At 36.1% G+C, this 13,223-nt stretch overlaps 1 protein-coding gene across 10 annotated transcripts in view; it reads left to right on the top strand.

Annotated features, from left to right (window-relative positions):
• Tna (Zinc finger MIZ domain-containing protein tonalli) overlaps positions 1 to 9,523 on the top strand; it is a 30,563-nt gene extending 21,040 nt beyond the window's left edge. For 2 of the 10 annotated variants that reach the window (XM_076317477.1, XM_076317478.1), the window contains 9 exons: positions 654 to 936; positions 1,372 to 1,695; positions 2,438 to 3,077; positions 3,201 to 3,547; positions 3,683 to 3,868; positions 3,961 to 4,103; positions 4,197 to 4,686; positions 4,780 to 5,013; positions 5,135 to 9,523. In XM_076317477.1, the coding sequence (XP_076173592.1) occupies positions 847 to 936; positions 1,372 to 1,695; positions 2,438 to 3,077; positions 3,201 to 3,547; positions 3,683 to 3,868; positions 3,961 to 4,103; positions 4,197 to 4,686; positions 4,780 to 5,013; positions 5,135 to 5,272 (2,592 nt within the window). In that variant the 5' untranslated portion in view covers positions 654 to 846 and the 3' untranslated portion in view covers positions 5,273 to 9,523. The remainder of the gene's footprint in view (positions 1 to 653; positions 937 to 1,371; positions 1,696 to 2,437; positions 3,078 to 3,200; positions 3,548 to 3,682; positions 3,869 to 3,960; positions 4,104 to 4,196; positions 4,687 to 4,779; positions 5,014 to 5,134) is intronic. The other 8 variants (XR_012992882.1, XR_012992884.1, XR_012992883.1 and 5 more) reach the window with 8 other exon arrangements.
• The last annotated feature ends 3,700 nt before the right edge of the window (positions 9,524 to 13,223 follow it).

Genomic DNA, 13,223 nt, shown 5'->3' with positions numbered 1-13,223 from the left:
TCGATGTTTCGCCCGATTACAGTGGCTCTCGCAAGTGGCACTTCCATTTACACTTAACAGAATTATTATTAATACAGGGGTATCTAATTCTAGCGTTTAACAGAATACGGTCCTCCTCGTCCCAAGGACGAACACGAAAGAATCGCAAACTCGACGCGTTCGTCTTTCGTACGTTTGATGCCTTGGCGCGTCCCTTGGGTCTTTCTCGACCCACGCGCTCCCATAATACATATTCTCCTACGTTCGAACCCATTGAAATAATCGTCACTCCTCTGTTTCCTCGCTCCTTACGTTAAATCGCAAAGTTCGAAACACGAGTTTCGTACACATTCGAGACACATTCAACCAAAAGACTTGGAGTGTACGGTCGAACGAAGAAACGTTTGAACTCTTTGGGGCACGGTGCGTTAAAAAATGTTCCACTCGATGCACGAATTGAGATATTTTTCCATTCGTAATTTCCTAAAATTGAAATAATTCGAGCACAGCGGGACTGTTAATACCTTACCTTGTAATTAAATATCTAACCGATCCGTTTTCAATTTTTGGCCATTCTCTGCCGTTTTATAGATTTAACGACCGTGCCTCGGAGACCTCGAGCGTACAATCGAGGAACGCTTTAATGTTAAAGCGCAACCTTCTTCTTGTTTCAGCACCCCGTTTGTCGGCGAATCGTTTGTGCCGCGCGACACGCGATCGTTGTCGTTTTCTACGAAGTTGGCAGCAAGAACACCATCAACAACGGCGGCGATCGGCGTCGGGGTGCAGCCCGTGTTATCATCCGGCTATCATAGCACGGTGCCACCCCAGAACGGGGGTGGTGGTTCGACATTTAGTGCCGCGGCGATGGTGGCAGCTGCCACCGCTACGGCCACCGCCACTGCCAGCGTGGTGGCCATGCAGGACCGCCAAGACATCCCCTCGCAGTTCAATCAGGTATGGTTGACATTTATTCGTCTTGTTTTTCATCCTCGTTTGAACGTCGCTTAACCCTCGCGATATAGACAACCGTGGGAGAAACGCCGCTTAGGGGTCGAAATGGACCCGTAATTTCACTCCACTTGCGCGAAAAATTTCGTATAAAAATACGATTGTCTTATCGTACCTTTCCTTGAGAAAAGTTGTATCAACGACCTGTAATTTGACCTTGCTTGTACAAATATTTCGTATAAAAATTAATTCTAGTATTTTGTCGTACCTTTCCCTAAGGAAAATTGTATCAATGGTATAAACGGACAATAGAAAAGTCTGGATCCAATAAACTTAACGTTGAAAATAATGTGATTTGACGTTGAAAATAATGCCAGAGATTTATTGCAATTTTCGGTGCATTTCTTTGAACACGTTTCAAACAACGTTTAAACGTTGCAGATGCAGAGCCAACATGGAATACCCCACCAAACGTACAACGCAGGGTACGCCCAAAGAGGACCAATGGCCGGAATGGGGCCAGTCGGGATGAGCAATTTCAATAGCATGGGCACGATGAGCCCGATGCACTCTATGAATTCCATGAATTCGATGAACAGTATGAATGGCATGAACTCGATGAATCCTATGTCGATGGGAGGTATGAACGGTATGAGTGGTATGAACGGAATGACCCCCATGAACTCCATGAGTACCATGGGTAATATGGGCATGAACAATATGATGGGACCTAACAACATGCAGATGAACAAGATGAGCATGCAGGTACGTAAACTATCGAACGTACATATATAGACGTAAGTGTGGATATCGGTTGTTATGCTATACGAGAAGACTCTTACCGAAACACTTGTACTGTTCACAATTCGTGAAAATTCCCGCGGGATACCACGTCTCACCTATCCTTCTTCGTCATTCGTCCAAGTGTGCCCAGTTTAGCCAGTAATATACTACGAGGCGTAGCCCTTGCACTCCGACCAATTAAACCCGCGTTCCAGCCGCGGGACTTCTTCTCGGTCGTGCACAGTACCATAGTTAAAACGAATATACTCGAAACTTGGTATTGTTTAACCGAAAGGTTACCAACGCAAAATAAAAGCTTCCAAAACAATTTTAACGCAGAAAAAATGTATCGAATTGTACACAGTGCACTACCGTCAGGTAATTGTTATTGGAAGAAATTGATCGTGAAGTTATCGGACAACTCAACCCTTTGCGCTCGAGGCTTCTTTGCTACCAGAAACCGACGCCTCGAGAAAATCCTTCGAGTCCTAAAATTAATCCGGAATTGAACAACATTTTTATATACTTTGCGTCCACGGGTTTACACTCTACGAGAACGTAATATTTAAATTCCAATTTGAATTTCAAACCACAAAGTTTTCCCGGATCGAGAATAGTACAATGAATCAGGTGGCCATCGAGGATCTCCTCTCGAGTCCAAAGGGTTAATATCGATCCATGTAGAAATCCGAGGGAACACGAATTGAAATCTGCGCATTTTCAGGCTCAACCACACCAAGGATATCCGAGAAGATTAGCGCCTTACCCAACCCCCGCGATGCACATGGCGCAAAAGAGGCAACAGGGCCCGTACGCGAGCCCGAATCCGGCCGCGATGCAGCCGGCGTTCAACAGCATGACGACGTCGCAGTATCCGACCAACTATCCCGCGGCAGCGAGGCCGAACTTCCAACCTCAGTATCAGCCGATGCAGACTATGAATCCCACGGCGGCCGGTTTTGGGCCCAACACAATGATACGGACTACCACTATGAGGCAAACCGCGCCGTCGTACAACACCGCCAGTCAGGCGGTAGCTAGCCAATACTACGGTAGCAACGGTATACCGGTTAGCATGGGACCTACCACGGTTGGCAATCAATTCGTCGGTCACCAACCTAACTCAGGATACGCCGGTGGTACGTCCTCGTACGGGGCGCCCGCCGCTGCGACCAGTCAGTATCAACAGGACGTGGCGTCGATGAGGACAACGGGAGCGGCGAGTCTAAATTATCAGCACAGTCCCATACCTGGTAATCCGACTCCGCCGTTAACCCCGGCCACTAGCATGCCCCCTTACATCAGTCCAAACCCAGATATCAAGCCCAACTTCAACGAGATGAAGTCACCGGTTAACATTCAAAGTAAGTTCATAGGACTTGGCCGACTTAAGGAGACGTTAACCGAAGTTGTTCGGTTATCGAACGACGAGAGAACGAAGGGAGGATCGTTAACGCAAATTAAACGTTTCCATTGTTTATCCACAGAGGACGACGAGTTGAGATTAACATTCCCTGTGAGGGATGGCATCATTCTTCCACCCTTCCGTTTAGAACATAATCTGGCTGTAAGCAACCACGTGTTCCAACTGAAGTCCACAGTGCATCAAACGTTAATGTGGCGGTCCGACTTGGAACTGCAGCTCAAGTGTTTCCACCACGAGGACAGACAAATGAACACGAATTGGCCGGCGAGCGTGCAAGTCTCCGTGAACGCCACGCCGTTGGTTATCGATCGCGGTGAAAATAAAACGTCTCACAAGCCCTTATACCTGAAGGACGTGTGTCAACCAGGAAGGAACACGATACAAATTACCGTGTCGGCGTGTTGTTGTGTAAGTGTTTTTGGTTTCGTTTAACGTGTTTCGTAATCGCGTAAAATGAAAGTAACTTTCACGATTTATGTTTTCCTACACGTGTATACGTATGTACGTGTAATGCGTAACTATTTTTTGGTTTTTCGTTTCCAGTCGCATTTGTTCGTACTTCAATTAGTCCATCGACCAAGCGTACGAAGCGTACTTCATGGATTATTACGTAAAAGGCTACTTACGGCAGAGCACTGTATAACCAAAATCAAACGGAATTTCAGTAATACGATTTCCAATAATGGCATACAATCGGAGAAAGATGTCGTAGAACAAACAGCACTTAAGGTAAGGAACATTTGACGGATACCATTGAAATACACCGAATCGAAAATTCTCTTCGAATCGATTCTAAAACGTGGAAATTGTTTTCGTTACAGGTATCCTTAAAATGTCCTATCACTTTTAAACGTATTACACTGCCAGCAAGGGGACACGACTGTAAACACATACAGTGTTTTGATTTAGAGTCGTACCTACAGTTAAATTGCGAAAGAGGATCTTGGAGATGTCCTGTATGCACGTAAGTGATTTTGTGATCTGTTCGTACTCAACTTATGAAACCGGAAATATATTTGTCGGTACATTGAGTTCATTTTATACGCATGTTTTATAGGAAACCTGCACAATTGGAAGGTTTAGAGGTTGACCAATACATGTGGGGCATTTTGAACACTTTAAACACTGCAGAAGTTGAGGAAGTTACGATAGACTCGGTCGCGAATTGGAAGCCAGCTAAAAATTTAACCGGTATTAAATCCGAGGAAGAAAGCGACTGTAAGAGAATGACCAAGGCAATGTCACCTGGAAGTATGAATATGCCTACTATGAATAATTGGGATATGAATCAGGCGATGAGTCCGTACATACCGCCTGATATGAGCAGCATTGTAAGCGGCTCTATGATGAACAATCCACCGTCTACGTACGGAAACAACAACATTAATCATCGGAATTCATCGGGAGGATCCTTCGATATTAATTCCGGAACGAATACAAACACCAATAATGATTACACTAATGGAACAGGGCCTCTTTCACACTTAAACGAATCGGTTAACTCTCTAGATCCTCTTAATGCTATGGAAAAGTCACTTAATGACCAGGTAAATTAAAAGTTCGAAACTGTTAGATTTCTTTATTACTCGGTAATGTTACACAAGATCTGATAAAGTAATATTTCTTTTTGTGCGCTTCAGATGCCCCACACACCGCATACACCTCATACTCCTCACACACCTCACACACCAGGTGGCGGAAATAGCGGTCCACCAAGTGTTCCTCCTGCATCTCAGGAATCTACAGGAAATCATAACACATCTGGTAGTACGAGTACAAACATAAATAACGATACTGCGGATATACCATCGGACTTAAATTTCGATCCAGCTGCAGTAATAGATGGCGAGGGTACAGGTCAGGAAGCATTGAATGTGAGTATTCAGAAATTCATACTTTAGTCTATTTCTAACTCAGTGAAACATTACAATTGAAATTTAAGATTGCTTCGAACGTTAGGTCGGTATTAATTTATTCTATACGTTATGGTTTCAGCTCTTGCCGGACAATGTTGTGGATCCAATGGAACTACTTTCGTACCTAGATCCACCAGATCTGAATACGCCTCCTAGCAGCGGCGCTAGCAGTGGTAACCCCTCATCGAGCGATGATATATTGGCACTCTTCGAATAAAAGATAACGGACATCTTTTAGAGGAATAATCAAATTGCGACCCTGACGTTAAGAAACAAAAGCGATTGGCAGGTTTGCATCTTACTACAAATATGTTTCTAATCAGACGAAAATACTTGTAGTGAGGGATTTCAAAACGTATTGGGGTCACTGTGGGTGCTTTCACCTAATTCAATGGTACAAACAATCTTAGCTCTAATTATAATATTCCTATTGACGAAGTTAGGGCATATTACTAGATTTAAAAACGATGACTTTTAATTAATAGCGGAACAAAGCACCACGTAGTGTGCTTGTTTGTAAAGATGTTATTGCACGGATTGTGTTTAGTCCTTGATATTGGGAATTTTATTTCCAATAGAGACGCGTTATAACATTGTGCCGGGCATATGTTCCAGAACTGATCACCGAGTACCACAATTATATTAATTGTGTTCAAATGAAGGTAATACGAATTTTTTAATACCGAATGTAGAGCAATCTTTTCCATGAAGAGTTTTACATACAGATTAATACTACGAACATATTTGTTTGATACAATAAATGTGCGATACGATCGATGAACTTACACATATTTTATACATACTGTCATTTAACCATTTCTTCATTCCAAAATAAGTTTTTATGTGGACAATATTCGAAGAACGTGCTATAAAGTGTGAATAATGCTAAAAAGTTAATGTTATTGTGTTCGATAGATGAACTAATACCGTTTTGATTAATAAAGTTTAGAAATCGTATAGCACATTTATAGAATTTTATATTGAAAATACGGACTTCAAGTCCAAACTCTGCACAATACTGAAATAATTTTAGAAACCGATCATTTTTAGTGTACCTTCAAAATGTAGGCGTTCTTAATGGATTTATGATTTTGGAATATTTGCTTGACAAAATGTGCTGTGCTACTTCAAAGGCTTCACTTTGAAATTCTCGCTGCAATATGATCTTTACCTCAATACCGGTCTACTCGCATTCAAGGCTATGATGGACCTACATCACAACAGAATTACAATTGTACAGTAACTTTTGTAAATAAGTTTTAATCGAAAATAGATAAGGCGTTCATCTGTTGTGAATCACCCTGCTTATTGATGGATATAGCGCATATAGTGTTCCTTTCCTTTAGATGATTAGTAACAACAGATGAAAAAGAATAATCGAGGGCATATCGGGCTTCACACTGGAAACTATGTAATATTTCATATGGTGTATCTTCTGAGTTTTTAAATTAACTACAACAATATGTTCTTGTGTACGAATAAACAATTTTTATTTCCTGGGATATTTATTCATTATGAATGTGTTCTCATTGTTATATTAGCAGTATTACATACACTTTTTTTTTTAATTTATGGATTGTTCTCGTCAGCACTATAAAACAGAAATTTTTTATGATAAATTTGGAAAAGTTATCTTATTATCCAAATAATATGAATAACAAAATATTAATTTCAATGTACAAAATCTCTGAAGATACATCAAAACCATTTACATATATAGAGTTTATTTTCACATTTTGATATAAATAATTTATCATTAATAATTCAATATACAAAAGAGAAGTTACTTGGTTATTTATTATTTTTTTGAAAAATGAAAGGACTTTCGTAATAGTTTAAAAATTAAAATAATTGATCTAAAATCCTAAGAAAGGAAACAGTAACAAAATACAGAAAATCAAATTTTATAAATAAATCAAATATTTACATGCAATTAATATATGTATAACAAAATAATTTTCCATATTCCATTCATAAAGGTAGAAAAACAAAAATGCATTACATCAGCAGAAAAAAATTAATTGTGCAATAATTAGCACAAACTCTTAAAAAACTGGTTTCTCATTTAACAACAATTCAAATGTTCTAGAATTATTTGTATAATATACTGCCAGAGTGACACCGCCCATGGCCCCCTGCTTGCGTAGTAGTTATTACATTTATATCTTTTGTGATTAAAAGAGAAGATATACTTAAAGTGATTCATGTAGATTATACAAATTTTATATTAAAATGTATTTATATTCCAGCGTGCAACACTAGCGCACATTGAAGGATTAGATGCGGTCAAGTTTCTATTCGTATAACTACTATAACATTATTGAAAATAGGATAATAATATTACTTATATTAAGCGCGACTATTGTATATTATCTGTATATATGATAAATAGATTAATAATATAAGAAAAGTGGCAGATACTTATTGGCCAGTTATAATAGTAAAATGATTATCTTAATTATGTCTCAGAACCAAAACATACAAGCGTTGTATGAGAATACTTTAAACTAGAAAATGTAATATGTAAATGGCTGCAGGATAATAACAGTTCAAATATTGCGCTGTTATTTCTAATAGAATTATTACTTACTTATTAAAGACATAATTATCTAAAAAAAAAAGTTTATTCAAACTGTAAGCTTTACTTAGGATTGCCAAGAAGTAGGCACATGCAACATCGTTGCGATTGTACATAAGCAATGTCTACCTATACCTATCTAATAATATCCTAAAAATACACAATACATGGTCTTGGTTTACAAGTTGTAGAGCTTTATAAATATCTGATGTAATTGTGCAAATTTATAATTTTTATCAAGAACATTTATATATAAATTACAAAATAAAATTATTTTGAATTTGTAAAGATACTAAATACCAAATTTTCTCTTTATGGTTATCATTAAATAATACTTGGCAGTTAAATTATAAAAAATATTTCACAAAATAAACCATGTTTATTTTATTAACTATATTGAATTTTTATACTGCAAGGGCAGTAATACATTTAATTTTTGCAAAAAAGGATATAATAATATTAACAAATAATACAAATCATGCAAAATCTATTGAACAATGAATACTAAATTATATATTTTTAATAAATCTCTTTTTGATCAATTTTAATACTGTCTCAATAGCAATTCAGATTATTATAAATTTCTACAACTTCATGATTATATACCTATTTATCTATTGTTAGGAGGCCTATGATTTGATCCTACAGTGCGCCATTGAACACTTAAATAATAAAAGGTCGTGTGTGTTGTCTTGTCCAAGGCTTGAAGAGCTGCACTAAGAAAATAAAATATTTTCATGTAACATGACACAGCTGTACCTACTTATGGCAAATTTAACACATTTGATGGATCAAATAAAGCGCAGAGTATTTAAGTAAATTATAGGCATTTACGGATAATCGATATTTTCACTTTGTCGTTACTTCAATATGCAATATTATTTAACAAAGTTCACTGAAAATTTGTTATAGTTGAGATGCAATTTATCAAACAATACTGTATAAATTTTAGATATTTGTAAAATTTAATTCTCTATCAAAGTGGACATGGACCAAATTTCAATTATGAAAAGAACTTCTAGAATTGATAAATTTTGGCAATTTTAAATATGGATTGAATGTTTCATATATTTCGCGTATTTGAAGATTTTTTTGATATAGTTTTGTAAATATTAACATGAGGTTACTGTCTTAAATATTACTAAAAGGAATCGAAATTGAAAATATCGAATAACCGAATAAACTTAGTTTACAATCAAGACCACAGTGTATGCAGAAAAAGAAACTGGCATACGTTTTACTGGACAAGAATTTGAATTTGGAACTTTTCGTTTCTTGAACAATTACTTGAGCCAATTATAATAGGCAATAGCAATTATTATGATAGGGTAAGCAAGTGGTAATGTGTGCAGATTAGTTAGTTAGAACTGGTTACTGGTTAGGACAGTTGGCCAACAAAGGTAAGGTTCTAAATTCAAGTTTCAATCCATTAAACCGAATGGTTCGATTCTTTTCTCCCTTATAACAGCATTTTTATACTGATAAAGCTTTTATAAATTTACTTAAAATTACTACCCAAAAACTGTTCATAGATCATATCAGTCTCATAGATAAGTAACAATATTTCATTAATCGATACACAAAATGATTGTCGTCGCATTTATCATGGTCGCCATAAGTGATTGGTACAGGCTTGTGTAAAGTAATGAAAGAAGTGCGCATTACGAGAAAAAAACAAATATCATTGGTTACATTCGCGTAAAAAATTTTAATACACAAAGACCAGTTTATAATATGTATGACAGACACCACATTGTTTCTCGATAACAGTTAGAAACATTCAATAAAAAAGTCATAAAACATTGAACGGTCGTACCATTCTTGGATCATTTTTCCTATGGCTCGATCATTCAAAGGAAATATATTTTGGAAATAAAATTGTTGCGATGATATACGAATAAAATCCTTATAGTAAGGTCATGAGTATCTATACAACTATAAGTAATTTTAATAAAATCGTTACAATTAGTTATGTACTAAATAATTAGGAAAAAAATTATTGTATTTTCTTTCATTATTATTAATAATGAAACTGATACACGAATGCAAGAATTTCTATACTTTAATAACATTACAAACTTGCATTCAATATGTGTCATCACAAATTTAAGAACCCTTTTTTTTTATTCCTTTGTTAAAATAATTGAAAATTACTAACAAAATGCGCGAATGATCTTTGAAAATTTAAAGGTAAGTGAAAATAATATGAAATACTATTAGGTAACAAATTTAATTTGCAATTATTGTAGACATACTAATTTTCACAGAATAAATTGAAAAATATATATATATTCGATTATCGAGAAATATCAATACTGATCTCACTTTGTTATAATGCTACTTCTCTTATAAGATGTACTTTCGTATATATGTACATACATTAATGTATGAAGAAAATTATAATGGAAATTGCTTGTTTTTACACAAACCAACATTATTTATTACTTTTGCAATTAATATACACTCATTTTTTATTAATATTAAGTGCATATAAAATGAGAAGCTTCTTTAATATCATATAAAAATTGATAGTCAAATATCGTTTCGCTATATCATACTGCATGTATATTATCATAAAGCAAAAATTTAAACTCTGAAAAAATAACGTTTCATACACACCAATACACTTAATGAAGACATTCAAAAGTTTCTCTGAATCGGTTGCTCTGATGACGTTGCTAGCACACACATAGTTGTGAAATGTTTTTGAATTCATTTAAATGGACATGGTAACCAAGGACTCTCACGGCAGAAAACTTGCTATACTAAGCAGATGTAACTAAAAGCATTAAACGTGTTCCAATTTCTGATTGGTAGACTAAAATGACGATACACATTCTACCAATCGAAAGTCATAATAACTTCTAGCACCTTTTGTCCATTTATGTAGAATGAACAAAATCTTTAGAGTGAATGTACATCGAGGTCGAGAGTAAGTTCGAAGGAAATAAGAATGGTGGGGATAACTACGCGACAATTCGCAGGACAGATTGACAGTTGGAAGGACAGTATTGTATTAGTGTATTTATAAAGCTAATAAGAGTAACCATCACATGGCAACCATCCCTGCACGAAAAGAGCAAAATACCGTCGCCAAACGTCTAGAGATTCTCCAAAAGTTAGAAAAAGGTGTGCCTGCTGAAAAGCTCGCTGCTGAATATGGTATTAACAAGAGAACTATATATCGATACAGAAACAATGCAGCATCGATTCGACGATTTTCGGAGAGTCCAAACTCAATGGACTTGAAAAAAAAACCAACATTATTACATGAAGATGTAGATAACCGCCTATATGCGTGGATTTCAGAAAGACAAGCGTTAGGAGAGGTCCTAACCGATAATCTTTTACAAAAGAGAGCGAGGGAATTGCATGCAGAATTTGCTAGTCCATCAAATTTTACAGCAAGCCGAGGTTGGCTCAGGTGTTTTAAAAGAAGGCACGGTATGCATCTTGCAGGCATCCACGGAGAAAAAGCCGATGCAAAAGAATTGGCTACAGAAAAATTTTTAGAAGAATTGTCGGGAATAATAGACGAGGAAAACATCGATGAAGAAAATGTTTATAATGTGGATGAGACAAGCTTAATGTGGAAAGCCCTTCCACGAAGAACATTGGCTCACGAAGGAGAGCAAGGAATGGAAGAGAGAAAAGTAAAAAAAGATCGTGTGTCTGTGGTATTTTGTACTAATGCTACAGGTACACATAAACTGCCACCGCTGTTTATTAATAAATATGCTAATCCGCGAGCATTAAAGCACTGCATACATTCTTTACCGGTGGTGTATAAGAGTCAAAACAATGCCTGCATTGACGAAACTGTATTCAATGATTGGTTCACCAATCATTTCAAGCCCAGTGTGTGGCAGCATCAAATGCAAAAATATAGAGAGGGAAAAGTGTTGCTATTGGTTGGCAATTGCAAAGGACATATGTCTTCTCAACAAACATGGGAAGATTCTCAGTTTAAAATAATGTTCCTGCCGACGAATACATCATCAATCATTCAACCGATGGATCAGGGTATAATTGCAGAATGTAAAAAATTGTTTCGACATAATTTACTTCGTCGGGTACTTCGATATGGCGGAATTAGACAATTTTATGCTGATTATGATATAAAAGACTGTATCGACATAATCAGCGAGGCATGGGGTGAAATAACGGCGTTGAACATTAGAAATTCGTGGAGAAAACTTTTGGATCGATCACCATCGGCTGAAGAAACTGAAGAGCAGGACTCTAAGGCCAACGTTAAACAGGACTCGGGACAACTCGGACAAAACATTCTTCCTTCTGAAGAAATGATAGAATGGTTTTCGGAATGCGATAAAGCAGAATCGACTGCCGCAGAAGAGGAAGAAATGGATCGTACGTTCAATGCTTTGTGGGCCTGGGCGGAGTCAGAACCGAAACTTATTAAACTACACGCACAATTTTTAATAGATTATTATAATTTAAAATAATATTAATATACAGATATTTAAGTATATACATATGAGCTAAATTTTTATTTTATAACCTTGAACTTTCACTAAGTTGCATATTATTTATCTAATTTAAAATCGTACGAATATGATTGTCTTTGGTATAATTTTTATCGTAAGTACAATCAATGACACAATTTGTGCTGTGATAGAAGAAAATCACCCACTTCCGCTTCCCTTTCCGCTTTGAGGTATTCTTTTAGTTGTCGCGCGGATGAAAACGCTATTCTCAATCCAACAAGACAAGTCAGCAGGTGTAAACAAATGCATGTGATCGATGTATGGGCAAGCAAGACCATATTTACAGTCTGTCTTTTTCTATCACATGAATTCCACACGAACGTTTGTTTTTCTTTACTAACTTGTTTCGTTGAACCGAGTATAGATGGTATTATTTAAACATAATACGTTGTCAATCTAATAAAAAGATTATTGTTTATTATTATATATCATTTAAATAAAATAAGCTAAATATTGGTTACATGTATCGAAATTCATTCTCAAAATGCAATGGTACATACTTAAATAATTCCATCTTCGATTTATAACCTATTTTAATCTTGAAATATCACCACGTGATTTTTAGTCTTATCATTCTACAACTATTTATGCGACCTACCACATATAGATGTACGTGTACTAAAATTCATTTTAAAAATGTAGTGCAATTTATTTAATAAATAATAGTTTAATCCTCAGATTATCAATCTGTAAAGAAATGGGTAATGATATGGTGCAATGGTAAATCCACGGACTATATACTTTTATTGCTAACTTGGTAATACATACAACGCCTTCAACGGCAATGTATGCAAGTTTATAGCGAGATCATTTTCTTTTTTGTTACTAGGTAACGTAAAGAATTTCTATAAACGGGCACTACACACATTATACTTTTCTTTCGATTAATGTTAATATTATAATAAATCGTTTTACTTTGAACTATCTACCTAGATGTGTTCCTTTGTGTTCTTTAGTAAGCAGCAAATGCCCCACATAAATTAGTAATTTCGACGTGATTTGTACACGCAACCTTATATTAATATTAGTTAATACAATCATAACAATAAATAAATATTTACATAACAGTCAATTGCGTAAAG

Source organism: Ptiloglossa arizonensis, chromosome 8 (genome assembly GCF_051014685.1).
Source record: "Ptiloglossa arizonensis isolate GNS036 chromosome 8, iyPtiAriz1_principal, whole genome shotgun sequence".
NCBI lineage: Eukaryota > Metazoa > Arthropoda > Insecta > Hymenoptera > Colletidae > Ptiloglossa > Ptiloglossa arizonensis.
The sequence above is the reverse complement of the archived record's forward strand: the minus strand, read 5'-3'. Positions and strand labels throughout refer to the sequence as shown.